The sequence below is a fragment of the Mandrillus leucophaeus genome, unplaced genomic scaffold, assembly GCF_000951045.1.
Source record: "Mandrillus leucophaeus isolate KB7577 unplaced genomic scaffold, Mleu.le_1.0 Scaffold396, whole genome shotgun sequence".
NCBI classification, from domain to species: Eukaryota; Metazoa; Chordata; class Mammalia; order Primates; family Cercopithecidae; genus Mandrillus; species Mandrillus leucophaeus.
Window position 1 is genome coordinate 213033 of NW_012104209.1, and position 24868 is coordinate 237900.

Genomic DNA, 24868 nt, shown 5'->3' on the forward strand with positions numbered 1-24868 from the left:
CGCCCGTCTCGGCCTCCCAAAGTGCTGGGATTACAGGCTTGAGCCACCGCGCCCGGCCTTGGTTTGAGTTCTAATTTCAAAACAAAGTGCTAATAATAACAATAATAATTAACAGTTACCCCAAACCTTAGAAATCATCTGTTCTGTTAAGTTGCTACTCTCATCATTTTATGGACATTTGAATAGTCTGTAAAAAAATATGTCAAGAAAGATCAGAATTATAAAAATGTTTAGGAAGAACATATAAAATTATAGGTTGTAGGTTTAAAAAAAAAAACAACAACATTTTGTTTTGAAAGAATAGCAAGTCTTTCTGTTTGAACAGAGGCATTTGAGTATCCTATTTTAGCTTTCCTGGTATTTTTTGTTTTTAACACAAATTTATGAAGAGGAAGACTATAAATGGCTATTGTATGTGTGTGTGTATCTATATATATATGGATATATGTAGGTGTGTGTATGTGTGTGCAAAGGTGTGTGTGTATATAGATACATCTTCATTTCCCCAGCATACACGTGTTTGTTTGCACCAGATTTTTAAATGCATTACTTGATATTTAAGATAAAAATTTTCAAGAAGTAAAACTGAGAAGTGATTCCAAAAAGAAGTGAATGAGATAGTTAAGTGATAAATATGTTCTTTTCCATTTGAAAGCACAGAACTCTGAAAAATTGGCCACATCATCATAAATACCTAATTACCCTTACTTCTAGTGATGTTAATAATAACTGATATTACCCTTTGTTTGTATACTACTTGATGGTTTGCCCTTGCCAATATATTCTATTTAATCTATTTCTTATTTAATGTTCATTAGTGCTTTATGGTTAACATACAAATAGCACTTTATGATACCAGTTCATCATTATTGCTTTACTGGCACATTCCCGTTGAAGTATAGATATTATTTTTCTTATCTCCATTTGAAGATGGAAAGTGAAGCTCAAAGATATTAAATGAGTTTTTGTTTTTGGTATTGTATCACTATCACTGGTCAATTTTGATCTGTATTTAATGGATTTTGATAGAATTTTTAAAGCTGGGTGATATTTTAGGACAGATGTGGTATTTGGCCCCTCCAACTACTTTGGAAAATACTTTTTTTTTTTAATGAGATGACATAGTAGTTTAGTTACTGAGAACTATATTAACATATGGTCTTAATTGACTTTTCCACCGAATTTGCTAACTCTTTGCTCTAAACCAAGATATACTGTTTATTATCACTGTTTAAAAGCAGAAAATAGAAAAAAAAATTTATAAACATGTAAATAATGAATCAGATAAAGGGCATGTAACCAGAGCCCAGTATTGTCTTATACAGAACATCAAAAGGAAAATTTTAAATACTTGCACAGTAGAACTTCTCTGTATGGTTTTCATTATTTAAACAAAAAAATGTGAAAGGGTCTCTTTTAATACAGTAATGTTTGTATGCCATAAATTATCATTTTGTTAATTTACAGATTACACTTTTGAAGTGAATTAGAAATCAGACTGTCAATTTCTCCAAAATAGATCACATTTTATTGTGCTTTTTGAAAGTAATGAAAAAGATAAAATGATTGATTTGTTAATAATGAAAAAAAGATCGATTTTTTTTCTGAAATGAATTCTGATTTACAAGATGAATTTACTTATAAACATTTCAAGCTTTTTCAGTGAACTGTTTGTTTTCCTACAAGAGCTATAGTTAAAATGTTGTGTTTATTATGCATTTCGTTTCTGTGAGGCTGGTAGTGTGCATTCAGATAATCATACTAGGTTTTGTATGTTATAGAACATTGTATTTACATACAGAAATTTTCCTTGTTATTTTGATGATATGTTTAAACAGTATCCTAAGAGTAAGGTGTTTTGATGCAATGGAAACTATTTCACATGGCAAGTTAGGTTACAGCTGTGTTATCTGTGTCACCATAATGTATATAAACATGAGTAGTACAGGTGTTTTCTGTGTATCTCTGAAAAGGAAGTACCTGCTCTTTCACTAAAACGCTAGAGAAATGTGAATGTGAAACATTTTTACTCTTCCTTAATTGAACCAGTCAAGGAGTCATTTTTATTTCTTGCATTTCTTTGCGTAAGAAATGCCTAAGAACACTCTAAGTTATTAATAATCTCAGTTCCATGGTAAACTTTAGTAAGGCTGATTTATTTTCATATAGCTATGTTCTAATTGCTATTATATTTTTTCCTTGATGAGAATGATTCTCTTTTGTAAACTTTACAAACTAACCATGTACGTGATTACCACTCCTTTTGACCTATCATGTGTCCTGGTTTGTATAATAAGCAAATATTTCTCATCCAGTTTTTGCATCAGTAATCCAGGAAATTACACTGTAGTTTCTGATTTGTTTTCCTAATACAGGTCAACAAAAATCTCTCATTTACTTCACCACCAGCAGTCTCCTCACAACAGTCTAAGTTAAAGCAGTCAAACATGCTGACCGCTCAAGAGATTCTACATCAGTTTGGTTTCACTCAGACCGGTGAGCCCCTTTCTTACTTTGACAATTCTTTTAAATGTTCAGATAGATGCTCGTTTTGTTGATGAATATCACTTATTTCTTTAGAAATAAAGCTCATAATGGTCGATTTTCACACTCGACAAATTCTATTCTAGCATCTTTTTTGACCTTAAAAGCACCAAGGTTATTTCAAAAGTAAGTTTGAATTTGGTAACGGTAGATACACTGAACCTATGTGCTGTTAACAGATAATAATTTAAAACTAGCAAAACACGTGAGTTTTAAACCTGTATGATGTTAAGTCTGATTCAGTTTCCCAGTTAAAGAACTCATCATAGATGGATAATCCCATGTTATAATTCATTTCAGGGAAAGCCAAGGTAAAGTACATTTTGGCAGAAATAGGATGTAACCTGTAGCGATGTCACATCCCATTAAATGGCAAATTAACAAAATATGCAAAAAAGCTTGTTAGAAAACTATACTGAATCACTGAAGTGAACTATACAATTGTTTTGACTAATGTGTTAAATGAGTTTCAATAAGGTTTTTAAAGGATATCAAAGGAAAAACATCTAAGTGAGAAATGTTTGTTTGTGGTATTGAAAGGTGACTTTTTCTTTTCATTAGCTATATGTTTTTGACAGTATTTTTTCTACTGCTGAATTTTTAGAAAGGTAAGAAAGCTGAAAATAACAAAACAATTATCTTTTACAAAAATTATATGAAAGAAATTTGAGTATGAGAAGATCAACATAATTTACTTAGAAATTTGAGGACAATATGTACCACTTTTTTACCTTGAAAGTATTAGGAACTTACATATACAAGTTATTTTAATATTGCTGTGTAGGTTACATATTATAGTGAGAAATACTTGGATTCACAACTCTTATGCTCAACCCTGGCTGTGCCTTTTATAACCCTTATTACCTGCAAACCTTAGGCTCTTCATTTGAAAACTGAGAATGATATTCACATTATGTATTGTTGAAGTTTAAATGAGATTACACATATGAAAACACTGTAAGCATAAGGTACTATATGAATATAACATTTATATTGTAAACATGACGAATATGTGTAAGCTAACTTTGAACTACTTTGAAATCTAATTTCAAGTCACCATAATAATTAGTAACAATTATCTCAAACCTTAGAAATGTTTAATTTGTAGTGTTCCAGATATCTGCCAGAAACTAAAGTGATAGTGTTGGCCATTGTTATTTCCAGTGGAGCTGCATCATATACTACCTCTTTAGATTGTTCTTTTCACCCTAAATCGATACTTGGCTTGGCTTCAGACCTTGTCATTTTTATAACTAGGAGGGAGGGAACCTCTCTCCACCACTCTGTCCCTACCAACTGTCTGGGAACAAACTTTTCTTTCCACAATTCAGGATTAAAAGCTTAGAAGGTAAATATCTGATTGAGTTAATATATTGTTTAAAATTCATTTAAGCAGTATCTTATGTCTGTCTGCCAGCAAGGTATACATAATAAATACAAAAACTTTTTTTCATTTTTTATAAAGGGAAAGAGCAGAGGGAATAGGTAGGAATGCCTTTGAAATGGGAAGAAGGATTACCACTGAGACAAATTAAAGGGGAAGAGGGATATGATAAAGGCAAGCCTTTCAAACTTCATGATTATACATAGGATTGGCTCCATTTCACTTCAGTTTCCATGGCCATGTAGACTATAAGAGGGATATTTATATCCCTGCACATACTATCTCAGAAGCATGACGATTAAGCCATTTGGTTACTAATATGCCTAACCGCATTTTAAGGCATAGCTTTCTTAGAAATGTCATTGAGATATCACTGAACAGAAAAGTTACAAAAGCATAATATGTGGTCAATCTCAAAATGGCCAAATTAATCTCTTTTATTAAGAAGCCAGTGTTTATGAAAAAAAAATCCTGCCGTAGGAACCAGGTGAGCTGGTGTTCAGATCTAACTCTATTTCCAAATGTGGAGTCTTGAGCAGTTTCTTCAGGCCAGAGTTTTCTCATCCCTCCAAATAAGTGAGGGCTCTCTGGCTTTGGTGAGTTTCTGTCTTAAAAAATCTATGATTCTATTCAGTGTTCAAATCAGTTTGTAAAGTGATTAAATAATTAAGTGTTGATTGTAAAAAATAATCTATTAGAATCTGAAATACATAACTACAAAAACAAATCATGTAAATAGAATGTTTAAAAATAAAAATCTCACTGAAAACCTATCTGAAATATGCAAGTCACATCTGTCGATGTTTGCCTTTGGACGGTATAAAAGAAAGCTATTTACACAGAGCTAGTAAGTATGAGCCCAGTAGCGCTCATGCTAGGAGACGTAAGAGTAAAGGTTGATTTTATATATATGTAAGTGGGTTTATATGCTGCAGTGCTAGACTCTGAAGTGGGTTTATGTTCCGTTGTAACTTTTATTGATCTCATGCAAGATGAGTTCTAGGTAATGGAGACTACTAGAAAAGTAAGCATTTCTCTCTTCTTTGGTTTGTATTCCTCACAATTTCTAGAATACTTCATTTATTCATTCTAAAATCATTTTAAGTGACCACTTTGTTTAAAGCCCTCTATTTAGCATGTGGAGTAAATGTTACAGTCTCTGCCTTCGGGAACCTCTAGTCTGGCTAGGGAGACAAGTAAGTATGCACCAAATTAAGTCAGAATGTGACAGGATCTGAAATCACAGTGTAAACAAAGTGCCACCAGAATAAAGAGGGATAGGAGAGCTAAAACATTCTCAAACTTTATATGTTCAAATAGAACTCTTGGTTTTTTTGCCCCAAAAACCCTTCCTTCCACCTCCACTTCCCCTACTACCAAGTCTTCCTAATCCCAGTACTCCACAGCACCATTCACACAGTTGTTTAGGGATAACTAGGAGCCATTCATGATTACTCCTTTTCTCTCGACTTCCCTCTTTCCCACTTGCCCATGCTGTATTTGGAGTTCAGCCAATCTTTCTCCCCAGCTACAAAATCCCATTGCAGTAGTCCCTGTACCTACTGCAGTAGCCCTGAATAAAGTCTTTCTTACTGTGCTTTAACAAGTATCATTGAATAATTTTTTTCTTTAACAGTACTTAGAAGAGAGCTTGGTATGGCGAGGGAGTGGTTTGAGCCTTGGTTTAACTGGGGAAGGTGAGATGAATGTGTTTAAGGTGAACTAAGTTTGCAGAGGTAGATTGGGTCAAATCATACCACACTGAGGAATTCACATTTTATTCTCTAGATCAGGGGTCCCAACCGCCTACACACACCCCCAGGTGCACAGCAGGAGGTGAGTGGTGGAGCTGGGAGCATTACCGCATGAACTCTGCCTCCTGTCAGATCAGCGACATCATTAGATTCTGTTATGAACTGCGCATGTAGGGATCTAGGTTGTGAGCTCCTTATGAGAATCTAATGCCTGATCTGAGGTGGAATAGTTTTATCCCAAAACCATTCACCTTTCCTCATCCCCTGCCCCCAGTCCATGGAAAAATGATCTTCCAAGAACCTGGTCCCTGGTGCCAAAAAGGTTGGGGACTGCTGCTCTAGGTAAAAGAATTATCCAAGGAATAGATATGAAAGGGATTCTAAAATGTATTTTTTTCTTTGAATACAGCTGGCATCTGTATGAGGAATAGGTTACTTGTATCCAGAAAAGCTAGATACAATTCCTATGAGATGCTTATTTTAAGAACTGTTCATTAAGCTATTAGTCTAAGTTCTTAACAAATCAGATAATCCTATAAAAATTAAAACTATAGCATCTTCCCTGAGTAATTTTTATAAGAAAAAATATAATTTTAACATTTTTGTTAAATTTTAGGGCATAGCCCATCTAAATGCCTCACCATGTAGTAAGCATCTTATATTGTATATCAAAACTGTTTCCATACTTTTCTAGTGTAATAAAGAAAATCTATAAAACAATAACAGCAACTTGCATTTGTATGAAAATTTATAAAGCACTTTCATATATATCCTTATTTGATCATCAACAAAACTCTCTGAAAAGTAGAGTAAACATGAAAATCATGGGGAGTGAAATCATTTTAGAGCTTCTGGGACCTTAAAACTTTTATTACTCAATTTCTGTACAGTGAAACTGAGAATCAGAGAGGCTGACATGTTAGAATTCTCATAGCTAGTGGCGGTCATGTCTAGCTCAGTACTTCTCATCCTCACCATACCTAACTGCCTATTCCTGGACGATGGTACATGTTTAGGGAGGTGCAGTGGGCTTCCTGCTCACAGCCCTCAGGGAGACTGTCTAGAGCCACTCCTTCATTCGTTGTCCTGCCACATTGCCAAGTGGGCCCTCTGGCTATGAGTATTACCTTCTTTTTTTACTAGCTTTAGAGTTCTAAGATATATTGGAAAGTAATAATATAAGCAGTATAACTATTTGGAAAAGGTGGAGTTTTTGAGACTGAGGTGTCAAGGAGGACATCCTATTTCCTGAGGATTAATGAACTTATGTCTTTCTTTGACCTTTAAATATAATTCTGTTTGTCAGTTGTTAGATTTTTTTTTTAAGTTTGATTTCCAGTAATTATGATATGTAGTCTCCAGTCAAATCAACAGGTTCTGTACAGAGAAGTTTTATTCTGTGTTATTTTATCTGAATCCAGATTACACTCAACCATCTCAAGAGTCCCTGCTATAGAACAGGGGTGTCCAATCTTTTGGCTTCCTGGGGTCACATTGGAAGAAGACTTGTCTTGGGCAGCACATAAGATACGCTAATACTAACGATGAGTTTAAAAACAACAACAACAACACAAAAAAAACTCATAATATTTTAAGAAAGTTTATGAATTTATGTTGAGCCGCATTCAGAGTCATTACATGGCCCGTAGGTTGGACAAGCTTGCTATAGAACTAAGTTTTAAAATGTGGATTATTCAGTAATAAAAATCAATCACTGTTATGGGTAGGCAGGGGAGAGAAATTAGCAGGAAGTGTTACTACTGGCAATGGGGTAGTTGTATCATCTTTGCATGTGTATATTTTGAAGGACAGCATATTTCATTTTATGGACTTTGTATATATTTTCACAGCATTGCTCTAAATTAAATTTAATTCATATTAAATAGATAAATTGAGTCAAACAAAAGAAAATGAATCATTTTATTAATACGACTTTATTCATACACTCTTCATATTATCTTTATTAATTGTAAACTTATAGTGTGGTGATAGGGATGACATGATTTTTTAAAACTATCAATAGCTTCTGCCTTCTCCAGATTTTATTTGTGTTCTCCGTTAGACCCTGTAAAACTATGTTAAACTTTATAACCAACCATTTAATCTAATACTTTGCCATGTCCTATTTTCCTTCACAGTGAAAACATTTGATTTAAACAAAATCATAAAGTTAGTCAGTGACTGGTATTGGTTAAGAGATCTGTCAGACTAACTCTTGTGCTTATACATGTTGAATAATATTTGAAGGACCGGTTTTTTTTTTTTTTTTGAGACAGTCTTGCTGTATCGCCCAGACTGGAGTGCGGTGGCACAATCTGAGCTCACTGCAAGCTCCGCCTCCCGGGTTCACACCATTCTCCTGCCTCAGCCTCCCATGTAGCTGGAACTACAGGCACCCGCCACCACGCCTGGCTAATTTTTTGTATTTTTTAGCAGAGACGGGGTTTCACCATGTTAGCCAGGATGGTCTTGATCTCCTGACCTCATGATCCGCCCGCCTCGGCCTCCCAGAGTGCTGGGATTACAGGCGTGAGCCACTGCTCCCGGCTATATTTTGTGCTTTTTAACACAAAGCCTTGCTCTTGTCACCCAGGCTGGAGTGCACTGGCACGATCTCAGTTCACGGCAACCTCCACCTCCTGGATTCCAATGATTCTCCTGCCTCAGCCTCCCAAGTAGCTTGGATTACAGGCACCCACCAGCACAGCCAGCTAATTTTTGTATTTTTAGTAGAGACAGGGTTTCACCATGTTGGCCAGGATGGTCTTGATCTCCTGACCTTGTGATCCGCCCACCTTGGCCTCCCAAAGTGCTGGGATTACAGGCTTGAGCCACCGCACCTGCTCGAAGAACTGCATTTTTTCATTCATTTTGTGTGTCTTTGAAAGTATATACTTATATTCCCTTGACTAACTCTTAAAATTCAGAGTTATTTTTCCAGTTAAATTTTTTATTGTTTTTAAGATTTTAGTATATTAAAGTTTTAACTTTTTATAGAGAAATGTAAAACTTTTTAGACAACTAAAATGTGAAATGAATCCTGGATCATAATTTCACCAGAGATGCTGTGATATTCTTGTATAAGCTATTGTAGAAGGTAGATTACATCTAAGCTGGAAACATGATGATTCTTGTATTTCAAAGAAAAAACATTTTGGCAAAAATTAGTATTTAGAATGACTCTCAATAAACACAGCTGATGGTAAAAGGGGGTTTCCATTTTAAGGAAGGTAAAATGAGCTTCAAAGACTTTCTCATCTCATCAGAATTGGCAGGGCTTTCTGTTAGTATTACTTCATGAACTTTAAACTGTTAATTGAAAAAGAATGTTTGATTTAATTCTGGTTTCAAACTTCCATAATTCCAGTATTTCAGGTGGTAAGATAGGTGAAAGGCATTAATTCACTATTGTAGATTAATAGGTAATCTACAAAATTAACTGATTTCTATAGACACATGCCCTGAAATGTGTTTTTTGGCACTAAAAATAATCAAAAATGTTTTTATTGTGCAGTTTTTAACGGCAAGAATTTGTTTTCCAGTCACTTTGCTGAATTCAATACATGTATATTATGGTGGAAAAAGCACTAGACTCAGGGTCAGCCAGCCAGAAGAAATGAGCCTGACCTGGGATCCCAGCACTTCCTAACTGTTTTGTTAGGTAGTTCGCTTTCTCTCTTTGAATAAATGTCTCCACGTTTCGTACTTCATAGAATTATCAGAATCAACACGATACGTTTAATACTTTGAAACTCATAAAATATTGGGAGAATAAACACTATGAGGTTATGGGAGGCTTTTTTGATTTTTTTTTTTTTTTTAGTTTGAAATTATGCAATTTGTTTTGTTGCCAAAAGAATGGAAGATATCTTATTTTAAGACATGACTTAATAAAATTTGTTAAGTGATGATTATAGGAAAAAGAACATGTCAAAGAGACAAATAATGGATATAACATTTTTAGAAGCATGCCAAAAAAGACGTTAAGATGAAGTAATTTCAAGAAGAAAGTTGTCAAGCATCTTAAACTTGAATAATCCACTAGAACACTTAACTTTCCAAACTTTAGCTTTCTGTGTGAGTACCATCCTTAACCCATCTTTGTCATGTAATGAGATAACATTGAGATTTTCAGATGATTAAAATCAAAGTACTCTGTCATCTGTGTAATCTGGCCAAAATCGATAGGGCATGGGTTCAGTGGGGGACAATCCTTTATTCCACAGATGTTAAAATAGAGCAAAAGTAACAACAGAACTCCATTTGCTAGCCTCTGTTTCTCTTAGAATTTGACCATCTCTAAGATCATAATCCCCAGAGACATCAGAAAATCTTGAGGTACTTCATGTAATTCCATTTTGCAACCTGTAGTTTTTCCTCCCTTAAGAAAATGCTTTTCAGCCAGGTGCTGTGTCTCATGCCTGTAATCCCAGCACTTTTGGGAGGCTGAGGCAGGAGATACTTGAGCGCAGGAGTTTGAGACCAACTTGGGCAACATGATGAAGCTCTGTCTACAAAAAATACAAAATAGTTAGCCAAGTGTAGTGGCTTGTGCCTGTAGTCCCAGCTGCTCAAGAGGCTGAGATGTGAGGATCACTTGAGCCCTGGAGATTGAGATAGAGCAAGAACCTGTCTCAAAAAAAAAAAAAAAAAAAAGAGAAAAAAAAGGCCAGGAGGGGTGGCTCACACCTTATAATCTCAGCACTTTGGGGGGCCGAGGTGGGCCAATCACCTGAGGTCAGGAGTTCAAGACCCGCCTGGCCAACATGGTGAAACCCGTCTCTACTAAAATTACAAAAATTAGCTGGGTGTGGTGGTGGGCACCTGTAATCCCAGCTACTCAGGAGGCTGAGGAGAATTGCTTGAACCTGGGAGGCGGAGGTTGCAGTGAGCCGAGACCACACCATTGCACTCCAGCCTGGGCGACAAGAGCAAAACTCCATCTCAAAAAAAAGAAAAGAAAAAGAAAAAACACTTTTATATAGTACATAACATCAAAGTGGGAAAAAGGGTGCTTTTGGTTTTTTGGTTTGTTTGTTTTTTACCAAAAATGTTTTGTTACAATTGTTTATTGACAGAAGCACTGATATGTGGAGGAATGAGCTTCGGATTAGGAATTAACACCAAATTTCTAATTCAGCCTTTATCACTCAGAAACCACTTGATGTATTCAACTTCTGAACTGCTTGCAGTAGGCCAGATGATATGTTTAATGCTAGTTGTTCAGATTAAAAATTATAGACCCTGCCTTCAAGAGTCGATAGTTTTTTGTTAGAAGTAGACGGTTGTTCACTGCAGTGTGATCAATGTTCTCCCATTGGTAAATGCTATAACATCATAAAAATGGTAAAAAATTTTGTGAATATATTAAAGCCTAACTCAGACTTACGTGTCTGGGGTAAGTTAAGGAAGAATTTAAAGACACTGATTTCTGAATCGAGTTTTAAAAGAATCAGTCCCCCTTTAAAAGAGGAGGACTGTGGCCGAGCATGGTGGCTCAAGCCTGTAATCCCAGCACTTTGAGAGGCCGAGACAGGCGGATCACGAGGTCAGGAGATCGAGACCATCGTGGTTAACACGGTGAAACCCCGTCTCTACTAAAAAATACAAAAACTAGCCGGGCGAGGTGGCGGGCGCTTGTATCCCAGCTACTTGGGAGACTGAGGCAGGAGAATGGCGGGAACCCGGGAGGCGGAGCTTGCAGTGAGCCGAGATCGCGCCACTGCACTCCAGCCTGGGTGACAGCAAGACTCCGTCTCAAAAAAAAAAAAGGGCTGTGGACTCTAGGGTTGAGGAGGGGGAACAGCTTCTGAAGTTTTTCATTTGTAAAATGTAGGTTCTGATTCTTCATTTCCTGCTTTTCAAAAATGCTGTTACAGTGATCTAATGTGATAACAAGCACTATGAAGTCACTTTTTAAGTGCATAAGCAACCAAATGTAGGTTATTACTATTACCTTTAATTTCTCTAGCATTAATTCAGCAAAGGTAGCTTAATTTGAAAAAAAAAAAAAAAAAGAGTTGTGATAAAAATGAAGACAACAGGATGAAAACTTATATATGTCAGGGAGGTGGTCAGACTTCCTTAATCATCTGAATTCTGTTCCATCTAATCTACTGAGGACCAAGAATTACTCCTAAAGTTAATGTTGATTTCATTTCATACCCTTTCTCTAGCCTCCAATCAACACAAAAATCTTGGAGATGTGACAGTTGCCATATTTGGATTTTTCTGTTAATCACATGGATTTTTCCTTTAGCATGACTATTTTATATTCTCCTTCCATAAATCCTTCGTTTGTTAGAATTTCTTATTGTTATGATCGGATTCTCTAAAATTGATATTTGATCGGTACATTGAAGTATAAGGAGTCATTTTAATATCCTGTATCAGTATTATACTAACTAACTATGCAATGATCTGAAGTAGATTAACTATACTTAATCTACTAAATATTAAAACTTATTCCTCACTTGAAGACCGGGTGTGGTGGCTCACGCCTGTAACCCCAGCACTTTGGGAGGCCGAGGCGGGTGGATCACTTGAGGTCAGGAGTTCAAGGCAGGCGGATCACTTGAGGTCAGTTCAAGACCAGCCTGACCAACATGGTGAAACCCCTTTCTACTAAAAATACAAAAATTAGCCAGGCACGGTGGCAGGTGTCTGTAATCCCAGCTACTCGGCGAGGCTGAGGCATAAGAATCACTTGAACCCAGGAGGCAGAGGTTGCAGTAAGCTGAGATTGTGCCACTGCACTCCAGCCTGGGCGACAGAGTGAGACTCCATCTCAAAAACAAACAAACAAACAAAACTTACTCATCACTTGTGATGAAAGCCCCTGTATCTTTAATGGTAAATGCCACTTGAACCTGTGTTTCTAAACATGTTAATAATTTAAAATATGCTTTCACACTTGTCATTTCTTAATTTAAGAATCATTTTTATTAACTCTAGTGAATATTAATGTTCTTAATGAATGGTTCTTCATGTACAGGGATATGCAGTTAGTGTCCCTGTTGGGATATTAAATTTCTCCTAATGCTGTCTGAGGGGAGAATGTGAATGCAAATTTTGCTTATTTAAATTAACAGAGTCAAATGAGCTTGAATCTGCTCGCTGTTTCCTAGCCATTTATTTTGTAAGAAGCTATTTTGTATGATATTTATATGACACATATGGTTCCAGTCTCATAATTTCAACTTTTTTCCCTATCTGTTAAAAATAGAAAACTTAGTGTAAGCTTTTCTTCTTTTGTCAGTAACATTTATTCGTAAATTGATGTATTTCATTTAAAAACCTTCTAAATTCAGTTATCAAAGAATATTGTAGCATTTTCCTCATAGATAAATTTTAAAAGTGAAATAATTATATCAACAATGAAAAATAAAAAGCAAGCAATGGAAGACCATGAACTACAGGAAATTAAGATGAGATCTTATTGAGTTAATGAATATGAAAACTACATAATTTAATACTACCATAGCCAAAGTATGAGCTAGATCATTTAATTTTTATTTTATAGAATTCTGATGTTTACCTTTTCCAAAGCTTTCCCGTTGATATATGATAACTTCTTAATTTAAAGACTTAGAGAAGTTATTTGCATATAGCATCTTTTTAAAAAAGATCAAATGTAAAACTTTTGAGAGTTTAGGCACAATTGGACAGAGCTGTTGTATGGCTCTGAAATATACAATCTAATTTCAGGAAAGATACTCAGCCTCAAACTTATGTGGTAAAATATGTAAGCTATTTACATGTGTAACAGAAATATAATCATTGCCAGGAGTTCCCTGAAAGAAGTGTCTATATGCGTCTATATTTCAGTCTTCTGTCTCATTTCATGTCCTATATGTTTTGTTTTGTTTTGTTTTTTCTTGTATTGATGTTTTCTGGCTGCCATTATACCTTCCTAAATCAATCGATGTTTCCTCTGTGTTCAGTTTTTTTTTTTTTTAATCTGTTTATGTATCCTGTGTTTTTCTTTCATGCCAATGGTTTTTCCTTATATATCTGATGATCCTTAGTGTCTCTTTAAAAATAAAGAACTGAGTACAAATATGATTTCTTCTTCTGTTCTGAGAATGGCTCTACAATCTCACTGTTTTCTTCACCTAAGCAGAAAGTATATTGAAAACTTCATATACATGGCTAGCACAAATTAACTGGCAGCTTATGTTTAGGGTAAACAAGTAAAGTGAATGGGCCCACATGATACTGTCATGCAAGTTGCCAAAATGAGTATAACTGGGACAGCATATCCACACTAAGAAGGCTACATGCTTCCCAGATGGTTCATGCTGTTATTTTTAGAGACAATTCCACTGTGGTTTGTTTTGTTTTTGTTTTTGTTTTGTGGCGGACTGTTAATGCTGGGCATCCTTCATTTTCTGGGGATTTTACAGCCTGTTTAGCTTAGGTATTGTACAAATGAATCTTCTGTTACTTCTCCTGGTTTTCATTCAGGTTTTCCCCCTTCCAAATATGCCGATTCCAAATTCACAGATTTCATAGTCAGATGGCTTCTGTATCTACTACAACTCTCCAACAGTGTATTCAGACAAATGTTTCTGATCGTTTTCCGTCTTCTATAAATTTGTTGAAATCTCTAATCTCTTCTTCTCAAGTTCAAAAGGGACCTTTTCATTGCTAATTCTAGTGGTCAATTCTTTGTTCTTATCTTCACCTATCAGCAGCATTTGACACATTTGATCACTTCTAAATACATGATTTCTGGGCTACCACATTCTCTTGGTTTTCCTCTTATCTCTTTAGGCACTCTTCATTGTCCTTTGCTAATTCTTCCTCTTTTCTTCCATGTCTTATAAGATTGTTTCACTGCAATTTGACCCTGTTTTATTCCCTGTATATGCCCACTCCCTTAGTGATCTCATGACTTTAAATAAAACTCATATGTCAGTGATTTTCAAATGTTTTATCTTCAACCCATACCTCTTTTCTGAACTGTAGATGTACACAGCCCATTATGGTAGCTAGACGCTGGTATAACATAGGAACTAAATTTTTAATTTTATTTCATTTTAATTAATTTACTTTTTAGGGGGCGGGGGGGATGGAGTCTTGCTCTGTCACCCAGACAGGTGTGCAGTGGTGTGATCGCAAATCGCTGCAACCTCTGTCCCCCAGGTTCAAGTGATGCTCCTGCCTCAGCCTCCCAAGTAGCTGGGACTACAGGTGCCCACCACCATGCCTGGCTAATTTTCTTATTTTTACTAGAGACGGGGTTTCACCATGGTGCGCAGGCTGATGTTGAACTCCTGACCTCGGGTGATCCGCCCACCTCAGCCTCCCAAAGTGCTGGGATTATAGGCGTGAGCTACCATGCCTGGCCAATTTACATTTTAAAAACCACATCTGGCCAGTAGGTACCATATGGGCCAGTGCAGGTTTATAAAATCCACTTCATTATCTGGCTCCCAACAGATCAGGTGTTACAATATAAAGAATAGATTACCTGTTAAAAAACCAAATACAAGTAACACATTTAATAATAAAACTTGCCTAAATGTTGAAGATTTTGTGGTGGCATTTCATCATCATGATTTTGAAGATGTTATTAATAAGCAATTTTGGTTAACTTGAATAGGGACTCTAGAAGTGTCTAATTTTTCCTATTTAAATATATATGTGAGATTCTGGTAGCACTTAGCCAGAGGTCAGAGGCATTTGTATTTAGATCCAGATTCTGTTGCTTAATGCTGCGACTTGAGCAAGTTATTATCTCATCTCAGTGACGTATAGTTTGAAAATAGAGGACAGGAAAATGTTTACTACAAGTGAAAGTTTTTAAATACCAAAATTTGTTTGTCTTAGTGCAACAGGAATAATAGATTGTATCTTTATAACTATATTCAGAACTACTTTAATCATTGAACCTTTTAATTTTAAATTTATCTAACTTCCCACTAAATTTTAGAATGGGAAAGCACTGTGTTCTTAGAACTAAACCTAGTAAATGTCTTATGTTAAAATCTGTATTTCTGTGGTACATATGTATTATTTCTAAATATAACTTTTAGGCATATTGTTGAAAACATTTCAATAAGTGGTTTTTATTATATAAAGTAGAAGACTTTAAAGGTTTCAACTACTTTATTGGAACATAATTTATACCGTGGTGAAAGTAGTAAATGTTTTGCAACTCACTGCTTTGCCTCTAGGGTAAAGAGAACTCAGTAATCAGCTTACTCAAAGGTGAGAATTGAAGGAAGAATTACAACAATGCCATATGGCTGCAACAGGTGAGAGGGTTGGTTATAAAATAGCTCAATTATTATGACCAGGCGTAACTTTTTTTTTTATAGTTTGAGAATATGACTACATTAATATAGTTTACTATCAACCATAAAATGCATTTTAAAATTTTGTAATCTCAAATCGAAATGGACAGTTCAATTTTTAAGATAATTGGTCATACAAAATGTTGTAAAATGTATTTCCAAATATGTAGATTTTAAAATACGTTTTTGTATAACTTTTTTTTTTTTCTGATAATACACTTAATACATGCCTTTGAAGAAAATGAGTATTCTGTTCTGGCTGAGCAAGATGGCTCACACCTGTAATCCCAACACTTTGGGACGCCGAGACAGGTGATCGCTTGAGCCTAGGAATTCACGACCAACCTGGGCCACATAGTGGGACCCTGTCTCTTTAAAAAAAAAAAAAAAAAATTGTTTTTAATTATCCGGGAGTGATGGCACATGCCTGTGGTCCCAGCCACTCAGAAGGTTGAGGCAGAGGGGGATCGATTGAACCCAGGAGATTGAGGCTACAGTGAACCATGATCCTGCCACTCCATTCTAGCCTGGGTGACAGAGCAAGACCCTACGTCCAAAAAAAAAAAAAAAGGAAGGAGGGAAGGAGGAAATGGACGGAGGGAGGGAGGAAGGCAGGCAGGAAGGAAGGAATCATAATTTTAAGCCATCTTTATTTCTTCACTATTATGGTGTATATTTATATATACAAAATGTTGGACACATTTCTGATAATGAAAAGTATTTTAATTCACGGTTAAAATAAAAGGTCTTTTTCTCCAATTTATTAATATATACTCAGTGTCCCATATTTCACATCAGTGTTCATTTCAGCCATTATATTCTGTGATTCTGTGGTAAATGATCCAATTTTTTAAAAATAATTTTTATTTATTTATTTTTTTAAACTAACTTTGCTTAGGATGGGCACTGCCTGGAACCATGCAAGCAGCTCTTCGTGTTTCCTCCTCTGGGGGAGAAATGAAATAGCATTTGTATCACAAAAAAAAAAAAAATTATTTTCTTTGTAAATCCCTATGTCTCAAAGTAACTTTTTAAAAAATAAAATCTGTGACGAGAAATTTTTAGTTTTTAAACATTTTAGTTTGTGTCTACTGAAAGCTCTGGAAATTCAGAAGAAGGAGGCTATCTAATTAAGCTGTCATTTACTCTTAGGTCATAATCTTACTTACTCTAGTCATTTACTCTTAGTCAGGTCATAATCTGCTAAAACTATGCTCAGAATAGCCCTAAGGTTTCCCTTACAGAAGTGAAGTGCATACTTTTGCATTTTGTGGTTTAGTCAGTTTGGTCTGGATAGTGAACAGTCTGTGATATCATAGAATTTACTGGTAATGTTTTCTGGAAATGAATATCGTCACTTATTGAAGACATTAACTAACAATGGAAATTAGGTTTAGGAACCAGACCTTCTGGTAACGATAGAGACTTAGAGATAATGTTGATTTGTATTTTCTAGAATTTTAAGTGCACATTTTAAAGAAGCCTTTTCCTTGAATGAAAAGTGAATGAAAATGTAAAGAATCACTGTGTTGTTCTTAGTCAGCAACTTGCCTACCAGTGTGAGAGCAAAGGTATTGAGAAATATGGAAAGTGACAAATGACTATATGCGTGACTGGTCATTTTTTTTTTTAATAACGTAAGAGATTTTTGTGTTATAAATGGTTAATAAGTAAAAAGTGGAACATTGTTCTTCAGACAATTTACTTTTTTCAGAACATTGTTCTTCAGACAATTTACTTTTTTCCTCAACTTTCTCTAAGAAAGCATTCAACTGTAATTCATAAGGAATAAAAGTTAAGAACGATTTCTGACTGGTTTCCATCCTTTTTTTGAGAACAACCAGAAATACTACATTTTAATAGAAGTACTCTAATGAAAACTGTTACTCAATTTAAAAAATAAAAACGTTTTTAATATTTTCAAAAATTAATTGAAGCAGTTCATCAAGCGTTGTTTATGGAGAGCCTACGGTATGACAGAGACTCTGCCAGGCACTGTGAGAAATGGAAGATGAAGGCCCTCAGAGGCTTTCCAGTCTATCTGGGGAGTCCAGCAGGCAAAGAAATAGTTATAATATGATGGTGGTAAATTCAACAGGGCATTCATATAAAACACTGTGGCAGTGCAGACAGGGGAGTAAATCCAATTACATGTATCATCTTTATAAAGTGGACGTAGTTTTATGGCACTGTTTAGAAGTTTATCTTGCCCATGAAATATACAACAGTATCATCTATTTAGGAGTTCTCTAAATGATAGCTTAGAACTCGGAATCTGGATTTTGTTGCTGGCCTTTTGTAAGGCTCATGTGTCACAAGTGATATAATGACCTTAATTAATTAATATGCTTTTTTCAAATCTGTCTCCCAAGGATCTTGCAATATTCTGAGAATAAGTGAGTTTATACTTGTAAAGGACTCCAGTTTATTTCATATTAATGTCTATGTGGTTGTGTTTGTATATCATATCAATGTCTATGTGGGTGTGTTTGTATGTGTATGTGTTATTGTATATACTTGCCACTTTTTTAAAAAGAATCAAGTCTTTTACATCTCATTGCTGTTAAATTTGTCTGAGAAATATAGAGCATGAAGAGGTGTTTTGTTTTGGCCAACTCAGAATCAGTGAAGCTTGTTTTTTTGTGGGAGTCCTCTTTTCCTTTTTTTCCCTCCTTTGTTAGTGACATTATGAGGCATAATGTTATCTCAGTCTTTTTAGTCTGATTTTGAAGTGAAGATTTAATGAAGAGTTGAAAGTAAAACACTTTAAAAGCAAATGTAAAAGGCAGTTATAAATGCACCTATAACGGGCAAATTAATGTACTTAATGTTCACTGAACTACTATAGGGAAAAAATTAATAACAATAAGCATATTTTTTTAAATGACTTCTCTTTGCTTTGGATATGGAAAACTTTTTCTAAATCATCATGCTTATGTTCAAAGTTTAAATTTAAAAGTTTTGCCTAGAATTTAAAATGTCTGTTTTATGGAAAGACCTGGAAAAATGGGTTCACACCATCTCACATTCTCAATACCACACCAATATAATAGACCAAAAAAATGTTTTCCATCATTAAATCCCTTCTTGTTTTAACTTTGTACTTTTGGGGAGGTTTTATTTTACTTAAAAAGATGTTTAATTTTTACACATGCAGGTACTGGTGGTGCAAGATCATTTATACAGTCAGTAAGTACCCAGTGCATACTTACAGTGTCCCAGGCACTTTTATACGTGCTCTGAAGGTATCAGTGAACAAAACTGGTAAAACTTCTCATCTTTGTGTAGCTTACCTTCTAGTGGAGAATGACATGAAGCAAATGTAGTCTGATTATTCCTCAGTATCTGGGGAATTGGTTTCAGGACCCCTTGTAGATAGCAAGGTCCTTGGGTGCTCAAGTCCCTAATATAAAATGGACAGTATTTGGATATGACCTATGTACATCCTCCTATATACTTTAAATCATCTCTAGATTACTTATAATACCTAATACATTGTAAATGCTATGTAAATAGTTGTTGTCCTATATTGCGTAGGGAATAATGACAAGAAAAAGACTGTGTATTCAGTACAGATGCATTTCTTTTCTGAATAGTTTCAATCAATGGCTGGTTGAATGCATGGATGCAGAACCCATAGATACAGAGGGCTGCTAAATAAAAACAGTATAATGACAAAGCAGGGAAGGGAGTTGTACCTGAGGAGTAGGGTTAGGTTGCTGTTTAAATGTTTAAATGGGGTGGTCAAGGAAAGCTTCACAAGGTAACTGAGAATTAAGCAAAATTTAGATGAAGAAGAGAGAAAGGGAGGGAGGAAGGGAAGAAGGGAGGAAGGGAAGAAGGGAGGAAGGAGGGAGGGAAGGAAGGGAGAAGGGAGGAAGAGGGGAAGGGGGAGGGAGGGATGGAGAGGGGGAAGCGGGGGAGGAGGGAGGGAAGGAAGGGAGGGAGCTTGGAAAAAAGGAAGCTAGGAAAAAAAGGAAGCAAGGAAATAAGCTAGGAAACTGAGTTGTTTGGGAGAATAGCATCCCCATCCAAGATCCTGGAACAGGATTGTACTTGATATGCAGTTTGAACAGCAAAGAGGTCAGTATAGCTGGATTGGAGGGAACAAGGAGGAAAGTAGAAGACAGTAAATCCAGAGAGGTAGCAGCGGGCCCAGATTGTACAGAACCTTGTAGAAATGAAGTGCAGAACTCAGCCCCATCCCTAGCACTGCTAGTATTCACTGGAGACCTATTTTTAAAAAGGTAGGTAGATGGGATTGCATATTTCATATTTGCTGTAAAAGGAATGAACGAAGTGTACTAGAGAGTGCAGATGATGGAGTAACAAATTCTGTGTTAGAGAAGATAATAAGACCTCATAGAGAAGACAGTATGTGAACTAATTGTAAGACGAGAAGAATCATAAAATGTGTTAGGGCATTCCAGCTAGGAAGGCCAGTTAAAAGGTGATCTAATAATTGAGGTAGGAGAAGGGGGTTGCAGTAAGAGAGTGGAGATGTTAAATCATTAACATGGAGGTCTAGAATGTGAGCGAAAAGAAAACAAGTAGAATTTGAGGGTGCCAGAGGCTTTTAATTTAGGTGAATGAGTAGGTAGCAATCCATAAATGAAAATAGGAAATATGGGAATATTGAGAAGAAGATAATGAATTGTATTTTGGATATATTGAGTTTGAAATGCCTACAAGATATTATGGCATTTCTGAAACACAATATCTAATAGCTTGCTCATTCATTTGAACCTCATTTATTAAATATCCTACTGTGAGTCAAGCCCTGTGCTAGGAACTATACAGTGTATTTTGGAATACAGGCTTAGAGTATAAGTACAGATGAAGGAGTCATTGGTATGTGTGTGGTATTTGAGCCCATGGGAGCTAATGAGATAAGCTGGAAGAGGCTATTTAGTGAAAAAAAACTAAGAACTATTAGGAGTGACTATGAGGTGGATAACTTGAATGTTTGTTACCCAAAAAGGCAGTAAAGAAAAAAAGGAGGAAACAAGAAAATACAAGAAGCTTCTTTTGTATTTTTTTTTTAATTCTGCAGTATAACAAATCTGAGTAAAAAGGAAATGCTGAAATTATAAATTTACCTTTCTTATCCTTGTTATATTTGTACTTTTGATTTTCAGTCCATAACATATTGTTAAATCTATATGTTAATCTATTGTCAATCTACTTTCCATCTATAATATTATTGTTAAAATAATATTAATGTTAAAGACAGATATTAAGTTATGTTTTAAGGATTGAACACACAGAATTGAAGTTTGTTGGCTCTGCCAGTGTAATTTATTAGGAACACACCATAGTAGCCTCAGATAGGATATCTAGAGCATGTCGCAAAGGATATGATTTGAACAGACTCCAGTCCATATTAGAGTTTACTGAGGAAATTTATCAAATACTAAAAACTGTAGGCAACTCTTTATGGTTTTAGGTAGAAATTAGTATAGTTGGTATTTGATTATTGGTTAGCACAATTATTTGGGCATTAGTTTAGAAGTCTGTTAAATCTCTGCTAACTTTATGCATTCGTTTTATCAGTGAATTTTATTTTTGACTAATATATGGAAATAAATAATACAGATTATTAAAGACGGGCATAGCCCAGGAAGGTCTTCCCAGAGATGTGAGTTGCAAATAACTGCTCCAAAATCACATATCTAACGATTATCAGATCCAGTCTTGTAATACATGCAAAATGGCCCCAGAGTTAGGACATATACTAGTAAATTATCCCTTGAAATGTATTTTTTTTCTAATTGTAAAGGAACAAATACTAATCATGGAGAATTATAAATAACTGATACCTCTGATTTGGGACAGTAATTTTCCCAGAAAATTATTATTTTTCAGTAAACATAGTAAATTTATTGAGTAGAGCAATCAACATGTAGAATATAAATATGTAATATTTTTTCATTCATGCATTAATTTTTTAGCTTTCTCTTATTTTTAGGAAGGTGATCTAAAGAGTTGAGAAGGAGTGCTTTGTTTTCTAATTGCTTTTAATAATGCTGAGACATTTTTAAAATAAGAACTTTGGCTGGGCTCAGTGGTTCATGCACCTGGTACTTTGGGAGATTGGGGCAGGAAGATTGCTTGAGGCCAGGAATTCAAGACAAGCCTGGCCAACATAGTGAGACCCGTTACTACAAAAAAATTAAAAAATTAGCTGAGTGTGGTGGTACATGCCTGTAGTCCCACTACTCGGGTGGCAGAGCTGGGAGTATCACTTGAGCCCAGGAGATCAAGGCTGCAGTGAGCCATGATTATGCCACTGCACTCCAACCTGGGCAACCAAGCAAGACCCTGTATCATGAATGAATGAATGAATGAATGAATGAATGAATGAATGAATGAATAAAAAAAAATAACTCAAAACCATATTACTTTGCTTATGTGGAAGACTTTACAGTGTTCGAAACTGTTAAAGATTGGGTTGCCTGCCGGGCGCGGTGGCTCAAGCCTGTAATCCCAGCACTTTGGGAGGCCAAGACGGGCGGATCACGAGGTCAGGAGATCGAGACCACCCTGGCTAACACGGTGAAACCCCGTCTCCACTAAAAAATACAAAAAACTAGCCGGGCGAGGTGGCGGGCGCCTGTAGTCCCAGCTACTCGGGAGGCTGAGGCAGGAGAATGGCGTGAACCCAGGAGGCGGAGCTTGCAGTGAGCTGAGATCCGGCCACTGCACTCCAGCCTGAGCGGCAGAGACTCCATCTCAAAAAAAAAAATTAAATAAATAAATAAATAAATAAATAAATAAAAAGATTGGGTTGCCTGCTATAAGATAATTAAATGTCTATTCAGGCAAAACCGTTGAAGATTCGGTTTGCCTACTATAAGATAATTTAATGTCTATTCAGGGCCTATTATTCCCCAACCATATTTTGAAATTTTTTTAAACCATAAAAAATTGAAAAAATGTAAAATAAAACCCCTAATTTTGCATTTGCTTCTTCCTTCCCAAAACTTCATCAGACATCTGCTAAAGTAAGGAGATTTTACTGTCTAACCACAGTACCATTATCATACCTAAGAAAAATAGCCAAGATTCTAATCTAATTAACAGTTTATATTCAGATTTCCCTAATTGTGTCAAAAAAGTCTTAAGCAGTTTTTTGTTTACATGCTTATTTTATTCAGCATTCAGTCCAGATTCATACTTAAATGACTTGTCTTGTCATTTTAATGTCATTTAATTTCAGTTAATCTAGAATCTTTTTTTGGTTGTTACAACATTGACTTTTTAGAGTCGGACTGGACCAACTGTCTTATTAAATGTCCAACATTTTGAATGTATTTCATCCTGATTATATTCAGGCTAAACTTTTTTGGCAAAAATACTGTGAAAAATATCTAAAAAGTACCTGTAAATGGTTTGCATCATATCAGGTGCATATCATGTCAACTTGTCCCACTTTTAGTGTTGTCAAGTTTAGTCCTTAATTAAGGTGGTGAACACCATATCTCTTCATTGTAAAAATTAATATTTTTCTTTGTAATTGTGGAAATAATCTGTGGAATGATACTGTAAGGCTATGTGAATATCTGGTTCCCAACCTTCCTTTGTTCCTTCTGTATGTTCCTTACTTAGTGGGCTTAGTAAGCCTACTTCATAGTTTCAGCGTCCGTTGAAGATCCTGGCCTGAACTAACTATTGTAGTGGGCAGAGGATACAAAATGGTGTTTTCTAGTGCTGTTATCACCTTTATGTTTATTGGCTGGTATTCTTCAGTTGAATGTTTTCTTCCCTCCACACACACCACCACCACCGCCCCCCTGGGTTCCTGTCTTTCTTTCTATATGAGTACTATGGGTTTTTTTTTTTTTCATTCAATTTGTTATACTACTTTTCTAACATTTTTTGTGTGTGGTTCAAATTGTCCCCTGATTTGGCAAAGGAGAGCCCATTCATTCCTGCTTTTGTGTCTTTGACATGAACTAGTAAGCCTTTGAGCACTTCCATGCTTATAATGTCCTGAGTTCGTCTGGTACTATCCCTACCCCAGAACTGCAATCAGTCATTTAGCTAAAGAACTCTGGTACTATTAATAGATAATGCAATTTAGAGACTAAAATCTGGGACTAAGTACACTCATTTCTATTGGGGAATCATTGCTTCTAGATCCTGTCAGTGAACATAACTTGAAAATAAATTTTTACAAAATCAAGTTTTATCTTTATTGTATATTTGTGTGCTTTCGTTTGACATAATAGGGAGCCTTGTCATTTATCGATAATAAAGGCTGCAAATATTTTTCCCACTTTGTCATTTGGCTTTTGACTTTGCAGCACAAATGTTGCAAGATATGGATTCAATTTATTTTTCAGAAGGTCCATTCACTTGTCTCCAGCATATTGTCCCAACACCACGTATTGGAAACTGTCTCTTCTTCATATACCATATGTACTTGAATCTTTTTCTAAACATTTTAATCTGTTTTGTTCATCTACATGGCTACTCGTGTGTTAATACTGCATTATTTTAGTTACAGAGGCTTTTTATGATATATACTAATATTAAGTAGTGTTTATTTCCAGTGGTCACTCGTTCTTTTCCCCTCAGGATTTTTTTTAAGGTATTCTTGCGTGTTTTTCTACATGATTTTTAGAATCAACTTGTCTAGTGCTGGGAAAAAACTTTTTAAAAATTAAAATCATATTAAATTTATATATTGTCCTGGGAAGAGCTGACATTTATATGATGCTACATTGTCTTGTCACACAACATGGATATTCCAATTAGATACTCCTCAACTTACAATAGAGTTATAGCCCGATAAACCTATAATATGTCAGAAAAGCATCCAAACCTACCAAACATCATACTTTAGCATAGCCTGCCTTAAACATGCTCAGAACACTTACATT

At 35.5% G+C, this 24868-nt stretch overlaps 1 protein-coding gene across 1 annotated transcript in view; it reads left to right on the forward strand.

Annotated features, from left to right (window-relative positions):
- The window catches only part of AHI1 (Abelson helper integration site 1), a 248465-nt gene that overhangs the window by 129888 nt on the left and 93709 nt on the right, over positions 1-24868 (forward strand). The window contains exon 18 of the mRNA XM_011991473.1: positions 2376-2496. Coding sequence (XP_011846863.1) covers positions 2376-2496 — 121 coding nt within the window. The remainder of the gene's footprint in view (positions 1-2375; positions 2497-24868) is intronic.